The 20,781-nt window shown below is 38.9% G+C and overlaps 1 protein-coding gene across 18 annotated transcripts in view; it reads right to left on the reverse strand.

Moving 5' to 3' along the window:
- The window catches only part of hdac5 (histone deacetylase 5), a 112,667-nt gene that overhangs the window by 77,402 nt on the left and 14,484 nt on the right, over nucleotides 1–20,781 (reverse strand). For 3 of the 18 annotated variants that reach the window (XM_055510662.1, XM_029159358.3, XM_055510661.1), the window contains exon 2: nucleotides 20,016–20,166. The exons of 2 other annotated variants lie outside the window; for them this stretch is intronic. In XM_055510662.1, coding sequence (XP_055366637.1) covers nucleotides 20,016–20,037 — 22 coding nt within the window. In that variant the 5' untranslated portion in view covers nucleotides 20,038–20,166. Of the gene's footprint in view, nucleotides 1–11,365; nucleotides 12,193–13,720; nucleotides 13,819–20,015; nucleotides 20,167–20,781 lie in introns of all 18 variants that reach the window. 13 more of the 18 variants (XM_055510660.1, XM_029159347.3, XM_055510663.1 and 10 more) reach the window with 11 other exon arrangements.

The following is a 20,781-nucleotide window of genomic DNA, read 5'->3' on the forward strand; positions in this document are numbered from 1 at the left end:
TTGTTTTAAACCACACAGAGCAATTATAACTTTGCAGTGAACAGAAAATAACTAAGCCATCAACAAGTTGTTGCCCTTCACACTCCCCACGTTTGAGCACACAACAGATACTTAATAGTAAAAACTTAATAGTAAAATAGGTCTGGTGTAATATATGTGTGTTACATGTAGAAATGAACAGTCGGACCTCAGTTACGCTGTAGTGCTTTGGAGGCTTCTAATCAACGCTGTGCCACCTGGTGGTTAAAATGAGACTAGCGTCCTGATTTTTTCCAAGGAATTGTGATGATCTGGCCCTGTCTTTGTTCCCTCACAAAAAACACAATTAAATACAATTTTAAATATAGTTTTGAAAAAAATAATAAACAATAAAGAAACTATAGCTCGCAATGTGAAATTCAACAGGGTTGAAAGTGGTTATTGCACATATATTGTGGCTTGTAGTTGTTGAATGTGCGTACAGTTTTTGTCTGTACACACAGGTCTTCATAAAAGCTACAGATGGAGCCACAAATTTTCGCTGCCTCGCTCCTGCGGGATTTCACACTCATCTCACCATGAAATTAGCATGACTTAGGTAGCATTCCACCAAGCCCCCCTACACCAGCCATGACCCCCCACTGTGATGTACTTAATGCATAGCTGCCTTGTTACACCCCCTAGATCCTTTTAAAGAAATTACCTGCAATTGCACATTCATGCACCAAGTGGAGCAGTGATGAAGGCCCACAGGTAAACTGGAAGTGCATGAGGTTTGTGTACTTTATATAATATATATAAATATGAGTACACAAACCTCATGAGTGTCTTAAATGTAAAGTAGTTTATAACTGAACTTAAAGTTGTTTGTGTCTAAGTAAGTAGAAAATTACACCAGTTTTGAATACAATGCCATCCATCCATCTTCCATATCACTGAATCCCATATGCAGAGTCGCGGGGGTGCTGGAGCCTATCCCAGCTGGCTATGAGCGAGAGGCAGGATACACCCTGGACAGGTCGCCAGCCCATCACAGGGAAACACACAGACAGACAACCATTCAGTCACACACACACACACACACACACACACACACACACACACACACACACACACACACACACACACACACACACACACACACACACACACACCACACACACACACACACACACACACACACACACACACACCTTCGGGCAATGGAGAGAAGCCAATCAACCTAATGGACATCTTTGGACTGTGGGAGGAAGCCGGAGAACCCGGAGGGAACCCACGCAAACACGGGGAGAATGTGCAACGAGCTGCTACACTGAGCATCAGGAGTGTGACCTGCCGGTCAAAGCTGCAGCTGCGCCGTTGTAGACGGAAGGCGACATTGGGTGGTTTTTGAGGAATTATCAGCTTTTCCATTAGTGTGTATTGTGAGAGCTAGAGTGTGTGATGGCACAGCTAGAGTGTGAGGGCACTGTACGTTTTTTTAAGCCAGAACTCTTTCTTTAACTCATCACTACAGCCACAATTTTCACTCTGTGAACATAATTGTTTTAATTGTTCACAACCGTCTTAATGACAACGCACAGTTGCAGTAGATCAGTGATTGAGTTCAGTAACAGTTTGACTGACAGGTCAAATGCCTAATGCTCAGTGTTCACAGCAGCTCTATGCGTATTACTGATGCGTTCATTACACTGTTGATTCATGATCAGAGCAGGTGTACACATTACTTACTATACTTGTATTATTTATTTTATTAACCACTTTCAGTTATTAAAAAAAGTTTTAGCTGTTTTTAAAAATAATGACGAACCGTGCAGCTAATTTCTACACTGAACTAGAGAGAATAGCTGTGTCCCATACACCGCATAACCCCAAATAGCTCTGTGCAGGTGGAGAGACAAGAAGAGATCGTCTCTTTATGGGTGCTCCCTTAGCAGAGTGCAAATCCTATTTATTTTTCACACATCCAACATATCACTGCAGCCTGAGGGTAACACACTCTCCTCCCTCAGGGTGCAGCAAACAAAACAACAATAACACATTACAAACACACATGAACAAAAGGCTATTAAAATAATAATAAAACGCCCATTGAAGCCTTGGGATTCATAAAGTGAAGTTATTTTTGTGATAACCCTTATGGCTTTGTTGTAACAAGCCTGTTAAGCAGGGGTGCAAATCAGCCTTACTACAACTGATTCCTGCGTATGGAGAACCATCTCCATGACGAACAGTGCAGCTGCAGTAGATTGGTAATTGAGCTCAGAACAGGTGACTGACAGGTCAAAGTCCTAATGCCAAGTGTCCACAGCAGCTCTGTGCATTAGATTACAGATCAGATTACTGATGAGTTCATTACACTGTTTTTTTAGTAATTTAGCACACACACTTCCTCTAAATCATTTCAGAATAAAAGCACCAATCTAGATCTTTAGCTTAAATACCACTAATTCTACTTTTGATAATAATAATGAGCCTTATTTATGGTTTAATTACCAACACACAATTACTGCAGATCCTTTCAGTATAAAAGCAAACATTTTTTTATTTTGTATATTTAGCTTTGTCTTTTTTCTTATATAGATATATTCAGCTATACCTTTGATGTCTCAACCACTTTCAGCTATTTGTTTTAATGTTTCAGCATTTCTTGAGGAATAACTTCAACATTACATTACAAAGTGAGTCATTGTTGGCACTGTAACTGAAACTCGTATGAGAAGTAGTGACATTTGCAATGATTGATGCATGATGTTCTATTTGAGTATTTACTTTTGCTTTAGGTTTACAACTTTTAAACTTTTACAACTTTCAACCCATTAAAAACATACAAGCACATACAAGTCATTTCAAAAAAGCACCAATCTATGTCTTTAGCTTTAATGCATTATTCGTGCCTTTGAATGCGTAAGTGTGACTAGTTAATGAGACTATTTTATAGTTTACGTATTAAGCCCACACACCACCTTCCAATCCTTTAAAAATAAAAGCACCCATACATAGCCTAAGCTTTAATAGTGCTATTTTTTGCTTTTGAATGCGTAAATTTGACTAGTTATTGACACTATTTTATAGCTTAAGTATTAAGGAAACACTATTGGCTATTGCCCTGGCTGTGGCGCAGTGGTCAGCGAGTCGTGGTTTCAATCCCCTCCGGGAGGGGTTGCGTCAGGCCGGGCATCCAGCGTAAATCTGCCAAATCTATCATGCGAATCATTCGCTGTGGCGACCCCTGAAGGGATAAAGCCGAAAGGAGTTACCTTTTTTTAAGATACACACCTTGAAATCCTTTCAAAATAAAAGCACCACTCCAGATCTTTAGCTAATCTTTAGCTATAATTTTTACCTTTAACTGCTTTATTATGACTAGTTAATAAGACTATTGTACTGTTAAGAAATTACCTTCACATGCTTTCGCCATATATTTTCAAAATAAAAGCACCAATCCAGACTTTTCGCTAAATAAAGCAATATTTCTGTTTTCAACTAGTGTATTATGACTAGTTAATAGGACTATTTTACTGTTTAGTAAATTTAGTAAAAACTAAACTATTTAGTTTATAACTGAACTTAAAGATATTTATGTCTAAGTGCTTTGGTGAGAAGGGGGCGGTGTCTAACTAGTGCTGTGGATTGGTCGTTCTGTCTGAAAAGAGGCTCTCAATCGTTATGCTCACCTAAGCTTTTTTAGGGTGTAGACCACACCAATATATTTTACCAGAATCACATTAATCACAATATCTGCACAAAAACACACTTTCATTACACAGGCAACACAGTGGATTAGGAACTTGCTTTGCGCCATTAACATGGTGTCTCATGCAAAGGCAAACGTCTCATCCCTTCCCCCTACTCCATATTGGTGCAGGGGCGTGTTTATGTTGGGCAGTTCCGGTAAGTTAAATTAGAGTATTGGTGACATGGGGATTTGAACTCGGAACAAACGTTTCCAAGACCTTTATCTTAACCATTATACTACCCAGGACTTAAATGTAGCTGTTCACATGAACCGACGAACAACAGCGTTTGACTTCTAACAGCGGGAGCCAAATGCCAACTACAGGCAAAAAGGGCGTAGCACACACTCTAACACAGCGGTATCACAGCAAACACAGTGATACCGCGTTAAAGGTGGATGCCAACAACAGTAGAGGCCGACACTTTTCATTGCTACCACTGTAGAATAAGGATTCTGTTGCCAGATAAAGTCACTCTGCTTTATTAGCGACATTCACCACCCCCTGCTGTCTCTCGTGAAACTGAAATAATAAGGAAGGCTATACAAACATGCATTTAGCTACGCTTCAAATGAACACCGAATGCAACATACATAACTACGCAAACTTATGGAGCAGCCGAACTAGCAATAGCTTATAAATAGCGTTAGCTGTGTAATTGCATCCACACTATACTGAAATTATAATAAGGTGATAATGATCACTGTATGATGGATAAAGACCAACTGTGGAATAACTCCTTGAGTGAGTGCAATACTCTATTAAGATTTTTTTTATTTATATATAATTTATATGCTTTTTATTTATGGACGGTTCACCTTTATAACTTACCATATTAGAAAGAGACAATACTATGATTTCCTGAATAAAGGTGTTTTCTCTTCAGAAACAGAGTTCAGTGAAATACGTAATAGTTAAAGCCAACTTTATTGTCAACCAAAAAAATGCACCACTACTCCAAAGCTAGAACAAACTGTTATCTTCACACTCCAATGTGCACTGTATAGGTTACTGAGTTAATTAAGAAGTCTGGGGGTTTGTGGACAGAAGCTTTTGCAGGGCCTTACAGATGAAATGCTTGATGGAAGTAGGGTAAACAGTCCATGTCCTGGGTAGGGGGTACACTTGTTTTTTTTTGAGATTTGTTCCTGCAGCAGGACAGGTATAGTTGTAAACAAATGACCACGGAGATGTGGTGATCCTTGTTCTCATCACTATTTGGAAGACTGAGCGGAAGCAGTCCTCTACCAGATGGAAGCTGTGGCTGTCCTCACCATCACCTCATCAAAACAAAGGTACTGCAATCAGAATTGTAGATTAGTAAAATGTTTAGTATTATGTAGGTCAAAACCCTCTCTAATGTAACAATACCAGACAAAAAATTATATCAAACAAGAGGACAGGACTGCCTGTGCTAAAACAACAGATAACAGTTGTTACAATTTAAATATAAAATCTAAACAGTATATACTAATTAAAATTAAAATCTTCTACTGCCCACCTTACTGTTTGTGCATACAAACGTACATACCTTCACTCCTGAGCTGGGCAGCAGATGTCTGTGTACTAACAGTCGGCAGTAATTTCTCTGTTTGACAACATCCTTGCACGTGGGTAACTGGGATGTGCCACCCTATAGTATAGAAAAGACAATGTTACATTTACTGAAAATTGTCTTGGTCCTGCAAATATAATGGCTATGGTACATAAGCTATAGGTAACTGACCAGATAAGCAGCAGTTATTGTAGAGATGTGACTAATTAGCAACTAAGCTTGAAAGACAACACAGTAATCATTCTAACTAATCATAGAATTTGATAGAACAATGACATAACCCCAAATCACAAGTTGATTTAGGCTGTGACACAGGACGGGGTAATAATAGACATAACCGCGTTCATCTGCAGTTTCTTATTGTAGCGATCGACCAGCTGTAGCTCTAAAGTGCAAAGGCCTAACAGCATGCTAACGGCTAACGCAACACACAAACAGGAGTGGCAGCACATGTCAACAGGACAAAAGCTCGATCCACCGCTCCCTGCCTGTCATCGATCGAAGGCCCATAGCTATTAGCTTTCCCCACACAGGCGTGTGATTGCGCCAACTCAGAGTAGCATACTTAAAAAGGGACAAAGGCTTGCTGTAGCCGTGAGCAAAACTAGATATTAGCTTGTCTCACAAGTGGGTTACATTTTAAACAGACCCAACTAACATTTAGAAATCACAAGTATCAAGCACAAACTTACTACAGCGAGCTAGATCCACCGCTTCCTGCCTGTCGCCGTTCGAAGGACGATAACGATCAGCTGTTCCCCACAGGTGTATGCGATTACAGAAAAAGGACAAAAGCTAAACCCACCAGTCCCTGCTTGTAGCCGCTCGAAGGCCGATAGCCATCAGCTTGTCTCACGTGGGTTACTACATTTTAAACAGACCTACCAACTTATTAAGTATCAAGCACATACTTACTACAGCGAGCTAGACCCACCGTTCCCTGCCTGTAGCCGCTCGAAGGCTGAGAGCTATCAGCTGTCCCCCCCGAGGTGTAGGTGATTGCAGAAAAAGGCCAAAAGCTAGACCCACCGCTTCCTGCCTGTAGTCACACGAAGGCCGATAGCCATTAGCTTGTCTCACATGTGGGTTACTACATTTTAAACAGACCAACTAACATATTAAGACAACACAAGTATCAAGCACGTACTTACTACAGCGAGCTAGATCTACCGCTCCCTGCCTGTAGCCGCTCGAAGGCCCATAGCTATTAGCTGTTCTCTCCAGATGTGTGGCTGCAGGAACCCACATAAGCACATTTAAAGGGGACAAAGGCTCGGTCGATTGGCTGTAGCCGTTAGCATAGCTAGCTACTAACTTGCTTCACACATGAGTTACTACATTTTAAACAGACAAACTAACATTTAAAAACATTATAAGTATTAAGCATGTACTTACTTCAGTACTACAAATCCAGCATTGTACGCACCCTCGTTTAAAATGCACATATGTATAAATGCTGAGGCAGTGTTTCTGGCACCGATCCGTTTAAAATAAAAGTGACCCACAAATCCTCACTTGTTGATCCCTTGGTAAAGTGAAGAGAATTTGGTGTTGGTTAGAACACCTAAGAAACGAACTATTTCTATGGGAGGATTTGGGCGCTGCCATGCTCGTCTATTCACGGTGAGTGAGAGGGGGGAAATGGCGGAAGTCCAGTTTTGGTTCGGTATCATTGTGGGGGTGGTGGTTCAGGATTTGCAGGGAGGACTTCCTGCTTCTGTGACGACAACGGGGTCACGGCTTCAGAGGTTGATGAGGTCTGTCTCCATTGGATGAGAAAATTCACATTTTAAAAATGTGAAAAAAGGAGGAAATGCATTTCTACCATGCTCAGTGTGTGTATATGTAACCCATAGATTCATAGGAACGCTCCAAAATGTTTAAAAAGTGGATTTTACATGATATGATCCCTTTAAGATCAGGCTTAAAACCTTCCTTTTAGATAAAGCTTATAGTTAGGGATGGTTCAGATCACTGGCAATGATTGTTAGTCACAGGAACCATCTCTTAGTTAAGCTGCAATAGACAAAGACTGCTGGGGGACTTAATTTATACACTCAGCTCCTCTGTTTCCTTCTACCTCTTCTGTCCAATAACCTCCCATCATTTTTCTATGTTCAACTAACCTTGTCTCTTTCTCTCGAGTAGTTGTGCTTCTCCCCCACTCTGTCTCTCTCCTCCATCCTGCCTGTGTCCAGTTCCTGGTTCAACCATCCTGCCTGTGCTCTGTTGTTGCTTGTTGTTGCTTGTTGTTGTTGCTGTGCTTTTCTCTCTCTCTATCCCCTCATCCCAACTGTTTAAGGCAGATGGCCGCCCACATCCAGCCTGGTTCTGCTGGAGGTTTCTTCCTCGTTAGAGAGGGAGTTTTTCCTCTCCACCGCTGTCAAATTAAAGGCTTGCTGTATGTGTGATTTGTTGGGTTTAGTTGTGTGAGGTCTTAAACCTTACTTTGTAAAGGGCCTTGAGATAACTTTGCTGTGATTTGGCTATATAGATAAAATTGAATTGAATTGAATTGAATTGAATTGAATTGAATTGAATTGAATTGAATTGAATTGAATTGAATTGAATTGAATTGAATTGAATTGAAATGAATTGAAATGAATTGAACTGAACAAACTTTCCTCCACAGTAGTGCGGGTCGGAAATACGAACACAATGTTGTCTTTTAGCTGGTGCATGCGGGTCTCCCTCTGTACATACAAAAGGCGCCACTAGAGGTCACCAAAGACTCCCTTTATTAAGGCATTAAGGCACGAATTAAGGCATAACGTGGCACTTTTAGTAACTTTTAATGAAAATCCATTGTGATAATCCAGTAAAACATTTGTTATAACTCACATGTGAAATCATGTGCAATAAGCTATCCAGATTCTTTGGTTTAGAACCCTTAATCTAAGGCACTGAGACCGCTGCAAGACAAAGTTGGAAAGCCAGAAAACTGCAAGCAAATTATAAAGGCATGTGTCTGTGTATATGTTTGGCCATGCATGTGTAGCCACTCACATCTAAATTACCTAAACAAATATTCTGGCATTTTGCTGTGACGCACGTGTCTCCCCCTTCCATTACAGTGACTCACTGCCCCTGCGTGTGTGTGTGTGTGTGTGTGTGTGTGTGTGTGTGTGTGTGTGTGTGTGTGTGTGTGTGTGTGTGTGTGTGTGTGTGTGTGTGTGTGTGTGGCAAGAGAATAGCATTCCACAGCAACCAGCGTCTGACGTCAAACTGAAGACATTTATAGTCTGGTAAACACACACATTACCGTACAATCTACCAAAAAGGTGGGGACCAAGAAACATTTAATTCAACCATATCAACCTCCAACTTATTACAGATGCACTTACAAACAGCAATTCATGCACTAGAATAAAGACATAAAAGAAAGACACAAATTGTCCAAACAAATGTTCGTTCACCTTGTGAGTCCTGTGAACGAGATTTTGGTGCTATAGCTGGACAGTATTCAACATGGAAAATGTGAAGCTAAATTTTTTAAATTTAAATAATTTTATCTACTATTGCTACTGTCCAGCTTTCCCATCATATTTCATAGTGTACATGCCCATATACACATCCCCAGATATTATGAATAGAAGCATGTCTATGTTCTTAATACAAGTGCGAATTCATAAGAAAAAAAAGTGTTGCCAGACTAATTTTTTTTAAATGTTCAAGTAACAAGTGACACATTGACATTGTTTGTCAAAGCAATACTTCATTTACTTTTCATATTGCTGGAGCTGGAACAGCTTTGCTTTCAGCTCTGTGAGTGTCATAGCAATTCATTCAGTGCATGTCAATATTACCATAAACCTACACGGGAAAAAAATCACCAGAGAAACAGGTCATCCTGTTCCAAAAAAGTTTTGTTTGAACTAGGAATCTGAAGTTCACATATTTTAAGACTATTGAATAATGACAAACCTAAATACTATTCAATTGACAAAAGCATTCACACACCTGCCCTGACTCCCATTCACTTAAATTCACACACAGCCATAGGGTTCAATATGACATTTGTCTACCTTTTGCAGCTATAACAGTTTAAAATCTTTTGTAAAGGTTGTCTACAAGATGAGAGGTCCACAAGAGAAGTGTGTTTATGGGAATTTTCAACATTCAGAGTTAACTGCTATTCACTGGGGCCCAAGCCCAGCTCCTGAAAAACAACCCCTTATCATAATCCCCCCTCCACCAAACTTGACACTTGGCACAATGCCGTCAGAAAAGAACCATTCCTGGTAACCATCAAATTGAGCTTGTGTTCTGTGGACAAATTTGAAGCTCAGATAAAGAGAGGAGTCATACATTGTGTTGTTATAGAAAGAGGTAGGAGAATTATGGTATGGCAGACCTAAACCGCAGTGGTCAGTATTCTAATGTTACCTACTGTATATGTTAAATGGCTGCGTGTACTAGGAGGGCAATACCTTAAAATGATAAAGCAAACTAATTCTCTTGTGAATTTTAGCATTAATTTTAAGAAATTGATTCGGTTTTTATATCCAGTTGCCGGATATATATATATTATATCCAGCAACTTTAATTTAGACTCAGTTTTCTGATAAATTTTATTATTTACTATTTTACTTTTCATCATCAAACTATCAATCTAGGTAGTACCAAACAAACAAACAAACTTTTTGTAAAATTTTTGGTCTGAATTGGTAATATTTAAATTGAGTTAAAGAATTGAATCTAATGGTTGGACGCCTCCCTGGGGAGGTGTTTTGGGGGATGTCCCACCAGTAGGAGGCCCCAAGGAAGACCCAGGACACGCTGGAGAGACTATGTCTCTCGGCTGGACTGGGAACGCCTTGGGGTCCCACCGGAAGAGCTGGAGGAAGTGTCCAGGTAGAGGGATGTCTGGAACTCTCTGGTCTGGTTGTCGTTTTTTTCTGCAAACTTTAAATTCACAATAATATGCTTACAGTATTTAATTTTTTAACTGGGGCTCAACTGATTGTAGGTAAGGATTATATAACTTCAAAGTAAAATAAGTGGAAATGCTTTTACTACCTCTAAAAAAAAAAAACTTTCCCACCCCACTCTGTTTTGATTGGAAAGTTGGAAGTAGCTTACGTTCGAGTGTAAGTAAAAAGAAGAAAGTGGCCATTGTACTCCAGTCTGTAAAGTGTCAACGTATACAAAGACAAACATACTGACTTGGAATTACTAGTAAGCCAACACTGTAATTGCTTAAAGAAGATTAGATCAAAGCATCCTGTTCATCTCAACCTGCTCACATCAAGATAGTAACAAGCTACAGTCCAGACCATTTTGACCTAACTTTGGGGTTTTACTTTTTACTTCAAACAAAACTGTAACTATTCCTACTGCTATTTAACAGCCAAATGGATCAATGATAGGACTTGAAGAAGAAGAACAACCAAAATAGGTCTGCAATTATGAACATAACACTTTCAGGTTGTGTAGAGCAAAAGACTGACTGTTAACAGCAGTGTTGGAAGACACAGTGTGACGTAGAAAGCAAAGTGGTGTCACTGTACTACATGAATCTATTACAGAAATTCTTCCGACTCTTGAATTTTAAAAAGCCTTAAATAGGTGAATAGCCAAGAATGACTGATTTAGAAAAAGAAATTAATGATAAAAAGCTAAATATTACACTTTTGTCTTATTCACAATCTGAAACTATTGTAACGTTACCCGATGATCAGTATGACAAAGCCTTGAAAGTCTATATTCACCTCATAAAATAACAAATTTCCTTTTTCCTGTTTAAAACAGTATATAACTAATAATTATAATATTATTAATAATTATATTAATATATATTAATAACAATAATAATAATATTTTTTCAACATGCATAATAAAGTTGCCTTAAGTCTCTCTATGCCTCTAAAGACACAGTTTAAAGAATTTAAACCTGTTCTATCTGTTCTATGCCTGTTCTAACCGGTATCTATCTGTTCAAAATGTGTAGCATACCAATAACCAATAACAGCCTCAAAACACACACTTGCCTCTGTGTTAGAAAAAATGTCCCACAAAACACAAAGTAACTTATTGATCTTAGAAATACATGTGCCACGCTAATGCCACCTGTCATTTGCCAGATATGACTCACCAGAAGTGGTCATGATAGTGGTGGAGCCCCTGCTGCCACCCAGAAGGTCGAGAGACTGGTGATGGCTGTCTGTGCTGGTCGAGGAAAAACAGGACTCAGTCTCATAAATGGTCTGCAACATGGTGCACAATCCTGACACTGTAGGATGCAACAGCATGCCAAGACAAAGGGTAGTGTTCTACTTTGTCAGTTTTTTTTCCAAGATACCAGCATGGCTTTGCTTAGGATTCAAGTTGTTGTGGACTAAGGGAAAGAAATGACAAAAATTAATAATGAATTAAGTGAAAACTTTCAGTCAACCAAAGGCTTTGCTTTTGTTAAATTGTTAAATTATATTTCAATATTTCACTACAGATTCCATTAGAGTTTTTAGACAAAAGCTGGTTTGGTTGCGTTGGGACTCCTACTGTCTCAAGCTGTGAAGTTTGTGATGTAATGACCAGTCTCCTGCAGCCTCAACCACAGACAAGCCACAATCACTAGTGATCTGAAATATGACTCTCTGGTCAGTAAATATTCACCACTGGGAGTCCAGGTCCATGCAGAATACTCGTCCATTTCCAGAGAAAATAACTGGTATGTTTTGAGATGTACCAGTCCCTGTGGTAAATGAAAGGAACATCTGTGTTTCCTCTGGTACACTGAACCCTCTTAAATTCCTTGCCAAGCTTGCCAAGCAGTAAACCATTAGCCATTAAAAAACAAAACCAGGAGTAAATCAATGGAATGTGCTTTCTTGCCAGAAAAAGTGCATTTCCATTAGCTGAGAAGTGATGTAAAGGATTGGTTCAACAGCAGAGCTGTGTCTGCCTCTTCATGGCTTCTCACTGCAATACAAGAAAAATAGAGGCAAAGAGAAGCCAAATTGCTCTGGTATAGTGCATCAAAAGATCCTTATGCTTTTCTCCTCTTGTTTGACGAAAGAAAAAGAAGAGGAGGAGGCAGAGGAGGAGGAGGAAGGCAAGGAGGAGAGGCAAGGACGTAAAAAGCTTTGGGAGAGCGCTCCCTGAGGTTCCATGCTTCCAAAATTAGAATGAAGCGCTGAGAGAATGACAGAGAGCAAGGAATGAAAGGAAGGAAGGAAGGAGGGAGAGAGAGAGAGAGAGAGAGAGGGAGTAGTGTAATAAAAAAATGAGAAAATGTGAGGAAAGTTTAGCTGAAAAAGAAGAGCTGTGGGTTAAAATCATCCTACAAAAAAATCAGCCAGGGATTACGTCGTTCTCATATCCATCTCTCAAATAGGACAGGACAGGCAATAAGAAAAAGCTGCTGGTTGGCTAATGTTCACAAGAGTCACTGGCATTTGTTTGTGTCCATGTGGGAGTGTCTGTGACGCTCTCTGGTGAAATGACTATCGCTTTGGGGGGGTATACGGAAGTTATACAGCTCAAGTAGATCAATGGATAGAAAGGAACTTTCATTACAAAACGGCACTCCTCGCAATCGAATCTCCAATTTCCCTTTATACATTCATTTTTAGCAGCAGCTTTGTGCTGGTTAATTGGTTGCGAGAACAGGGAATAGAAAAGCGAAGAGAAAAAAATAATTTACTAAACATATAAAGGAGATGAAGAGGGTGTTGATGAAGGGACTACAGCTGAAAATAGCTTGTCAGGGAGAAGGAGGAGTCACAGATAAAAATAGACAAGAGAGAAAGCTATAAGCCTACAGCTCAGGGGTGGGGTGGAGGAGCTAAGGGGGGAGGGGAGGTTTGAAGCTTTTACCCTTCATGTTCCTGCACTTCATTTCCCAGAGCTCACCAGTCAATTATAATAACATATGTTAAAACGTGTCGCTATGGCACTATCTAAAACAATATCAAGTCTTAAGATTATTTTTTCAATCTATCCATCACACTTGTCAGTATTAGCATATGCACTTTCTCCAACATCATTATGAAAATTGTTTTTTAACAAAATTATTATGTTTAATTACATAATAATGTGTTTATTGTTACTATGTGGCTTTAATTATTTATTTTTACTTACATGTTATGTTACTTCCTTACTTCACGGTTCCACACATTCTCTTATTTTGAGCTGCTGAATGTACTATATCCTTCTTTAAGCCTACCTTATCAGTTTTTACTTTAAGAACTAGGTTCCATGGTTTTAACAGTATAATGGCTAATGCAGTGTATGGATTACATAAAATACAGGATTAACATGAAATAAATTTATGTAAGCAATCACAATGGATTGAAAAGATTTTAATAAATCCAAGTAGAATATTCAAATTTATTTAACAACGTAGATTATTTGTAATTTGCTGTATTTGTAAGCTTTTCATCTCTGGGCTGACTATTATGACAATTTTCCTTTCAGGAAAGATGAAATTGATACATTTCATGCTTACCTTAATCATATAACCTCTTCATCACATTCATCCTCACTTCCTGTGTAACCAGTTGTGTCTGTACTCAGTGCTGCCTCAATATGACTCAAGTACATAATCTAAAATACAGGAAAGGAAAAATTTAGGAACCAAATTAATTTGATAATTTCGTTTTGCATTGACTTCAACTGTTCAGCTTTTCTATTATACAGCATTCTTTTATACTACTACTAATATTTCTTGTTGTACATGTTAATTACATGTGGTTTGTTTTGTGTTTTCGTCCTCAAAATTGCTGTGGCAGCAAAAATGATGGCTCTGGGCATTGTCAGTGGCCACATATACAAAACACATCTGTTAAAAGTGTGTATTTGTCTGTTAGCCTCCGTGTGTGTGTTTGTACTGCAGTAGCTCAGTGGATGACTCATCTCTGCGTGTCTATTTGAGGCACATCAACCCCTGGAGACACACTGCTTTCTGTGTGAGTGTGAACATTATATTCTATATCTGTATCCATAACAACCAAATTACATGCAGGCAGTGAACACGTCATTCAGTCCAAGATAAAGTTTTAAACAATACCTCATATAGAATAATTAATTATGTGCTACCAAATCAAAAAGCATGTCACGTGGAATCAGACATTACCCACTAGAATAAAGATACTGGAATATACATCAAGTCAAGAACACATGACTCCAAACACTTTACCTGATAGGTGTGCAAATAAACCAACTGTTTGTAACTTTTAAAATATCAAATCTGATAGAACTGCCAATTTGTGTGTAGAAATAAATGTATTTTTGTGTTGATTTTTTTATGTTTATGCAGTTCTCTTCACAAACACAAACTGCTTCCACGTAAACAATAGAATAAAACTTGCAACCTGTTGGTTATCTTACAAATATAAATAATATTGTTTCCGAACAGCTCAACACATAAGACTCAAGATGTAATTATATATAATTATATATATATATATATATAATAAAAAAATAACAAATTATAATTTATTCCTCTGTCATCCTCTGTCAAGTCGTCTGACACAGCTCAGAAGAATTTTTGCCTTGGGCTCAAAGACTACAACAGGGGCTTCCTGGTTTTCTCTGTATCTGCCCCAGCATTGGTCCAGCTGAGAAGGGGCACTAAACCTCAGCAACTTAGACTCTCGTCTTTCCGACCATATAAACCATTTCCAGCAACAACAATCACAGCACAGTCACCAAATACTCAAAAAACAATAACCATAAATCCATACATTTTCCAACAGTTACTTTTGACAAAAAAAAAAAACCATGGAAGATCCAAAATGGAGGCAGCAAGCCTCCCACTTCTATCGATGTCAAACCAGGTGGAAAATGCCCTTGTATGGGGTAACCAATGCACCCCCTAGCCAATGATCTCCAACCCTCCCAGCCCTCTAGAGTTAAACTCGTAAATGCTGTATGAAAACAGACTACGCAGCCGTGTAGCGAAGAAAGCGCCAATTCTGTAGATATATACGATGAGTGGGGGAGGGGCGCTCAGACAGCCGTCTCCAGCCAGGTCAAAAGGCCAAAAAGTGAAGCCTGCTCCAAGCTCAATGTACTATACTCAGTCCAGAAAAGTGCGGTCCTAGGAACAGCAAGGATACTGCGCAGAACCCTCAAGCTCCCTAGCCTTTGGTAGAGGACCCGAGCTTGGAAAGTGGATGAGACCAGGGTGAGAATAGAGTGGTATATATTTGAATAAAGACACTGTTTCCAAGTCGATCCACAACCTTTTATTTTTAATTAAAGCAAAGTTGTTAGAAAGCCTAAGATTTTTCATTTAGCCAAAACCCTCTTCTTTTCTTCATCTGCTGTTAGTGGCTGGCAAAAGAAGACGGTTTTCCCTTTACGGAGTCTCTGTGCCAATACGAGACCAACTGATATTACCTGCAAAAGGATGAAATCAATTATTTTATTAGTATTAGAGTTGCTGCTAGCCAAGCTAACACATAGGCTAACGTTAGCAACAGAAGCTAATTCTATCCCTGACAGTCCACAACACGAGAATCAGCAGCTCATAACTGTGCTCAAACTTCACACCACAAGCTAAAACAATAAACGGTTGAATATATTATTTACTCTGTGCTCATTCCACCGTTCTGTCCCGGCTTTTTTATGGTTTGTCCTTGGTCTTCTGAAGCTAGCCTCGACTGCTGCTTGCTTGAACTAATTATCAATACCACACATGTTTCCCCGTCAGCAGTAGAATTCCCTACTTCACTGAAGATGAATCGGCAGCGATGAAGCTGATATTAACACAAAATGAAGTAGTAATATTCAATCAGTTGCTACCAGCTACTCGGAAGTAATACACAAGCTAGCATTAGCAACATAAGCTTACATTACTTATAACAGTCTAAAACACACAAACAGAAGATCGTAACTTTACTCAAACTTTGCAGCGCAAACTAAAGCAAATATATTACTTACTTAGTGCTCATTCAACCGTTCTGTCCTGGCTGTTTCTTCCAGTTTCTTTCCGGTATCCTGAAGGTACTTTTTAGCTTCTTTGTTCACATGCAGCCCAATACTGATGGTGTGTCATCAGCAGTAAAATTCACAGCTTCATCCGAACAAAATCAGCAGCAGTGAAGTTCAGCACAGGGATATTCAGGGATAGACTGTCCAAAACACGACAAGCAGCAGCTCATGACTTTACTCAAACTTCACAACACAAGCTACAACAATAAATGCTTCCACACATTCTCATTAGCAGTAGAACCCGCAACTTTAGAGCCAAGAAAAAAACGGCAGCGGTATATTAATTGCAGCACTGGGCTATTCAGTCCGCACGCGGTGCAGAGATATGATGCAGCTCCTCTTAGCTGCCGGTTCTTGGTCTGCGAATACTGGATGCTGGCTATTGGTGGTTGCTGGCTGGTGGATGCCAACATTTGGCTTTGCTGGATTCCGGGTCCTACTCCTTGCAGGCAGCCTCGTACTCCTCCATACGGCATAACTCGTCTGCGCTGTACTCTGACCCATACAGGTAACCACGATTATCAGACTATGCTGTAGAACTCTTCTTCTAAATAATCTACAGCAGGACCTTCGGCCATTGAATATTGAATTGATGTTGAGGAAAAACGATGGCAGACAGAGCAGTTTCGCTCCAGCAGGCTGGCTCCGTTCCCCTCTCAGCCTGGCCATTGCTAGGGCAGGTACAGAGAAAACCAGGAAGCACTAGTTAGTGGGAGAGCTGAACAGCTCTCACACTTTTGATATCTTCGGTCATTATTAGTGGGAGAGCTGGAACAGCTCTCACACTATTGAGATCTTTGCTCTTTATTAGTGGAAGAGCTGAACAGCTCTCAGACTATTGATATCTTCGGTCTTTATTAGTGGGAGAAGTGGCAACAGCTCTTACACTATTGATATCTTCGCTCTTTATTTTTCCTCTTTTTGTTATTATTTCGCCCCGTTTTTCGGTCGCTTTCATTGTCTCAACGCTTCATCGTACAATCGCCGTTCAAGCTTCTGTCATCGTCATACTTTGGCATACAAACATCATTTCAACTTCAAAAGTGTCTATCATCGATCTTTCTCCTTATAAAGCAGTGTCCTCGTATCTTCTATACTTTTCATCTTGTGAGCATTTAAATATAGTGTGTTTTTTGTTACATTTTCAGCTTTTCCATTAGTGTGTATTGCGTGAGCTAGAGTGAGTGATGTTGATGATTTATTAGCTTTAACTGCACTGTTTTTGCCTTTGAATGGTTAATTATGATTATTTATATAAGACTAATTGACAGTTACGCTATTACCCCCACACATTTTCTCTAAATCCTTTCAAAATAAAAGCACCAATTACAATTTATTACCCTTAATGGCAAGATTGACTAGAAAATTTCTGGTTCTGAATACTTTCCAATCGTGAGACTATTTCACAGTTCAGACTATTTCACAGTTCAGTAAATAACCACTTACAGTTATTAGGGTGCTTTTATTCTGAAAAGGCTTAATCTAAATCTTTTGCTTTCATAGGGCTATTCTTGATATTGAAGGATACATTATGACTATCTAATGACTATTTTATAGTTTAGTAACCATTCACACATGACCTCTAAGTCCTTTTAAAATAAAAGCACCAATGTAATTTATAACCTTAAATGGCAAGATTTTTGTTTCTGACTGGTAATTTTTTTCGTCTATGGGAATCATACTTCAACTTTTTATCAACTTGGCTCTTTTCATCAGCTTCTGTCATCGTCATACTTTGGCATAGAAACGTCATTTAAACTTCAAAGGCGTCCATCATCGTTCAACTTTCTCCTTGTAAATCAGCGTCCTTGTATGTTTTATAGTTTTCGACTTGTAAGGGTCTAAATATCATGTGTTTTTTTTTTATTGCGTGAGCTAGAGTGCGTGATGCCACAGCTAGAGTGCGAGGGCTCGCTTTTTAGAGACAGAACTTCTACTTTAACCCGTCACTAAAGCAACACCTTCAATTCTATCAATGTAATTTTTCACTAAATCATAGTCATACTTGTCGTCTTTCTAATGATGTGTCTGGATAAGCCATCAGACCTATACTTTAGTCGCTATCGACCTCAAAATTAACTCCAGTTGTTTAGGGAAGCCTTGGGATTCATAAAATGAAAATATTTTTGTAATAACTATTATGGTTTTGCTGGAATAAGCCTATTTATCAAGGACGAAACTCTGCTTTCACAAAGCAGAGTAAGCCTGATTTTTCCGCCTTTCATCTCCATGGTAACGCTGCAGCTGCAGATTTGACTGACAGGTCAAACTCCTTATGCTGAGTGTACACAGCAGTTCCATGCTTAGTACTGATTAGTCAACTACACTATTGGATTGTGTAGTAAATAAGCACACACTCCCTTGAAATCCTTTCAAAATAAAAGCACCAAGCCAAATAATTAGCTTTAATAGCAGTATTTCTGCTTTTAGCTGGGTAATTATGACTATTTAAAGATAGATTACCAGTTTAGTAATTACCCACACATGCTTCCCTTACTTCCTTTCAAAATAAAAGCACTAATGCAATTTATTAGCTGGAACTGCACTGTTTTTGCCACTGAATGTTTAATTATGACTATTTAAAAACTAATTGGCAGTTATGTTATTACCCCCACACATTTCCTCTAAATCCTTTCAAAATAAACGCACCAATGCAATTCATTTGATTTAAAGGAACATTTTTGGTTCTGACTGAATAATTACAGATTGGTAATGAGACTATTTTCAAATTCAGCAAATAACCAGACACACACACACACACACTTATTATGGTGCGTTTATTCTGAAAGGGCTTAATGTAAATCTTTTGTATTAATAAGGCTATTTTTGCTTTTGAATGATAAATTATTACTATTTAATGACTATTTTATAGTTTAGTAATCACTCACACACAACCTCTAAATTCTCTTAAAATAAAAGCACCAATGTAATTTATTACCTTAAATGTCAAGATTTTTGTTTCTGACTGGTAAATTTTGACTAGTTATTAAACTATTACACAGTTAAGAATCTTTTTTTTAATCTCAAAATCTGTACACAGCTTTCCATTAAAAAACGTGAGATTAATAAAGTTAACCATGGCTGAACAATATGTAGACCCGCACAGAAACAGCATGCATACCCGAAAGAGAAAAAATAGTGACAGTAACTATTGAGCAAATGTGATACTGAATGTGGATATTTGCACAACCTTTATTATACTGAGTGTGACTGGAAGTTTTAAATAGGCATTAGTGATAGAGTCTAGTTTTCATATATTTGTGTATTTATTGATTTATGTTTAGTTTTTTGTTATTTCATGTGTTGACAAATGCATTGCCATTTGAATTTTGAGTCTAATAAGCTTCCATAGAAACTGAGCTGGACATTGAAAGCTATGAAACTTACAACATAAAGTGTGTAAAAGACTCCCTGAGAGTCACCACAGGATGCCATTACAGTATGTCTAGATAGAGCACAAATAAAGAGTGCCAACTATAGATGACATCCACCATACCAACCAAGCAGCCAGACACTAACAGGGGTGTCAGACTGATGCCGATGAGGGCCACTGCCCTGCTGGTTTTCCACCTCTCCCTGCCCCAGCTTCTACTGATTACCATGACCAGGTGTGTTCAGTCAATGACAAGTTGGAGAAGCCAACTGACACACCTGATCAAGGTGATCAGCAGAGAGAGCTGGAACACCAGCAGGAACACCGGCCCTCGAGGACCGGAGCTCGACACCTGCACTAGTACAAACCATGCTCCTGTCTCACTCCTGTTTCATCAATATGAAGGACATCTTACAGATAATCTGAGACTTACCTGAAGTTTGTGATGAATTCATGAAGGCTAATTCAGGACTTCCTTTCCTCAAGCCTTCCACTGTACATATATGTGTGTTAAAGTTGTCTGTCTGTTTCAGCCATGTGGTTCACACAGACAAATCAGACTTAATTCTTCAAAGTTGGCTTCTCTGCAACAGAGAAAATTAAATTTGACACTTAATTGAAATCAGAGAAGGCAGATTTAATTAGTTCAATAACAACTGTTTAATCATTAATCATAGGTGGCATTACCACCAGTCAGTTATGTGACAGCAACTTGGGCACAATCATACTGAAATGTAAACACCCCACACTGTACAGCAATTGCTATTGACTGATTCTGCACTGACCTATCGTGAATTTACCAGTATGTCAACTTCACAGGAGCAACAAATGGTTAACTGGGCCTACCTGCACTTTAACACTTTAGTTTTAAGGGTAAAACTAGAATCATGGTTAACTGCTTATATTATTTGTTTGTTTCTCCTTGGCAATGTTCTTATAGTTCTTATTTTTTTTTGGATGACATAATGCATTTGAACTGGAATTATTGCCTGCTAGTAAAATAGGCAGCACTTGATTTAGGATGTTCTTTAGGTGTTTGGCACCACCTACTGGTGTGCATTGACACACAGAACTAAAAGGAACAAGAAGGTTACATAGCATTGTCACACACTCTGCATGTTAGTCTCAGGTGAGGCTCAGGCTAATTAGATGTAATGTTATTTAAAGCAACATGTTTAGTTTCGATTTTGCCTTCTCTA

This window comes from Betta splendens, chromosome 8 (genome assembly GCF_900634795.4).
Source record: "Betta splendens chromosome 8, fBetSpl5.4, whole genome shotgun sequence".
In the NCBI taxonomy this organism is placed as follows: Eukaryota; Metazoa; Chordata; class Actinopteri; order Anabantiformes; family Osphronemidae; genus Betta; species Betta splendens.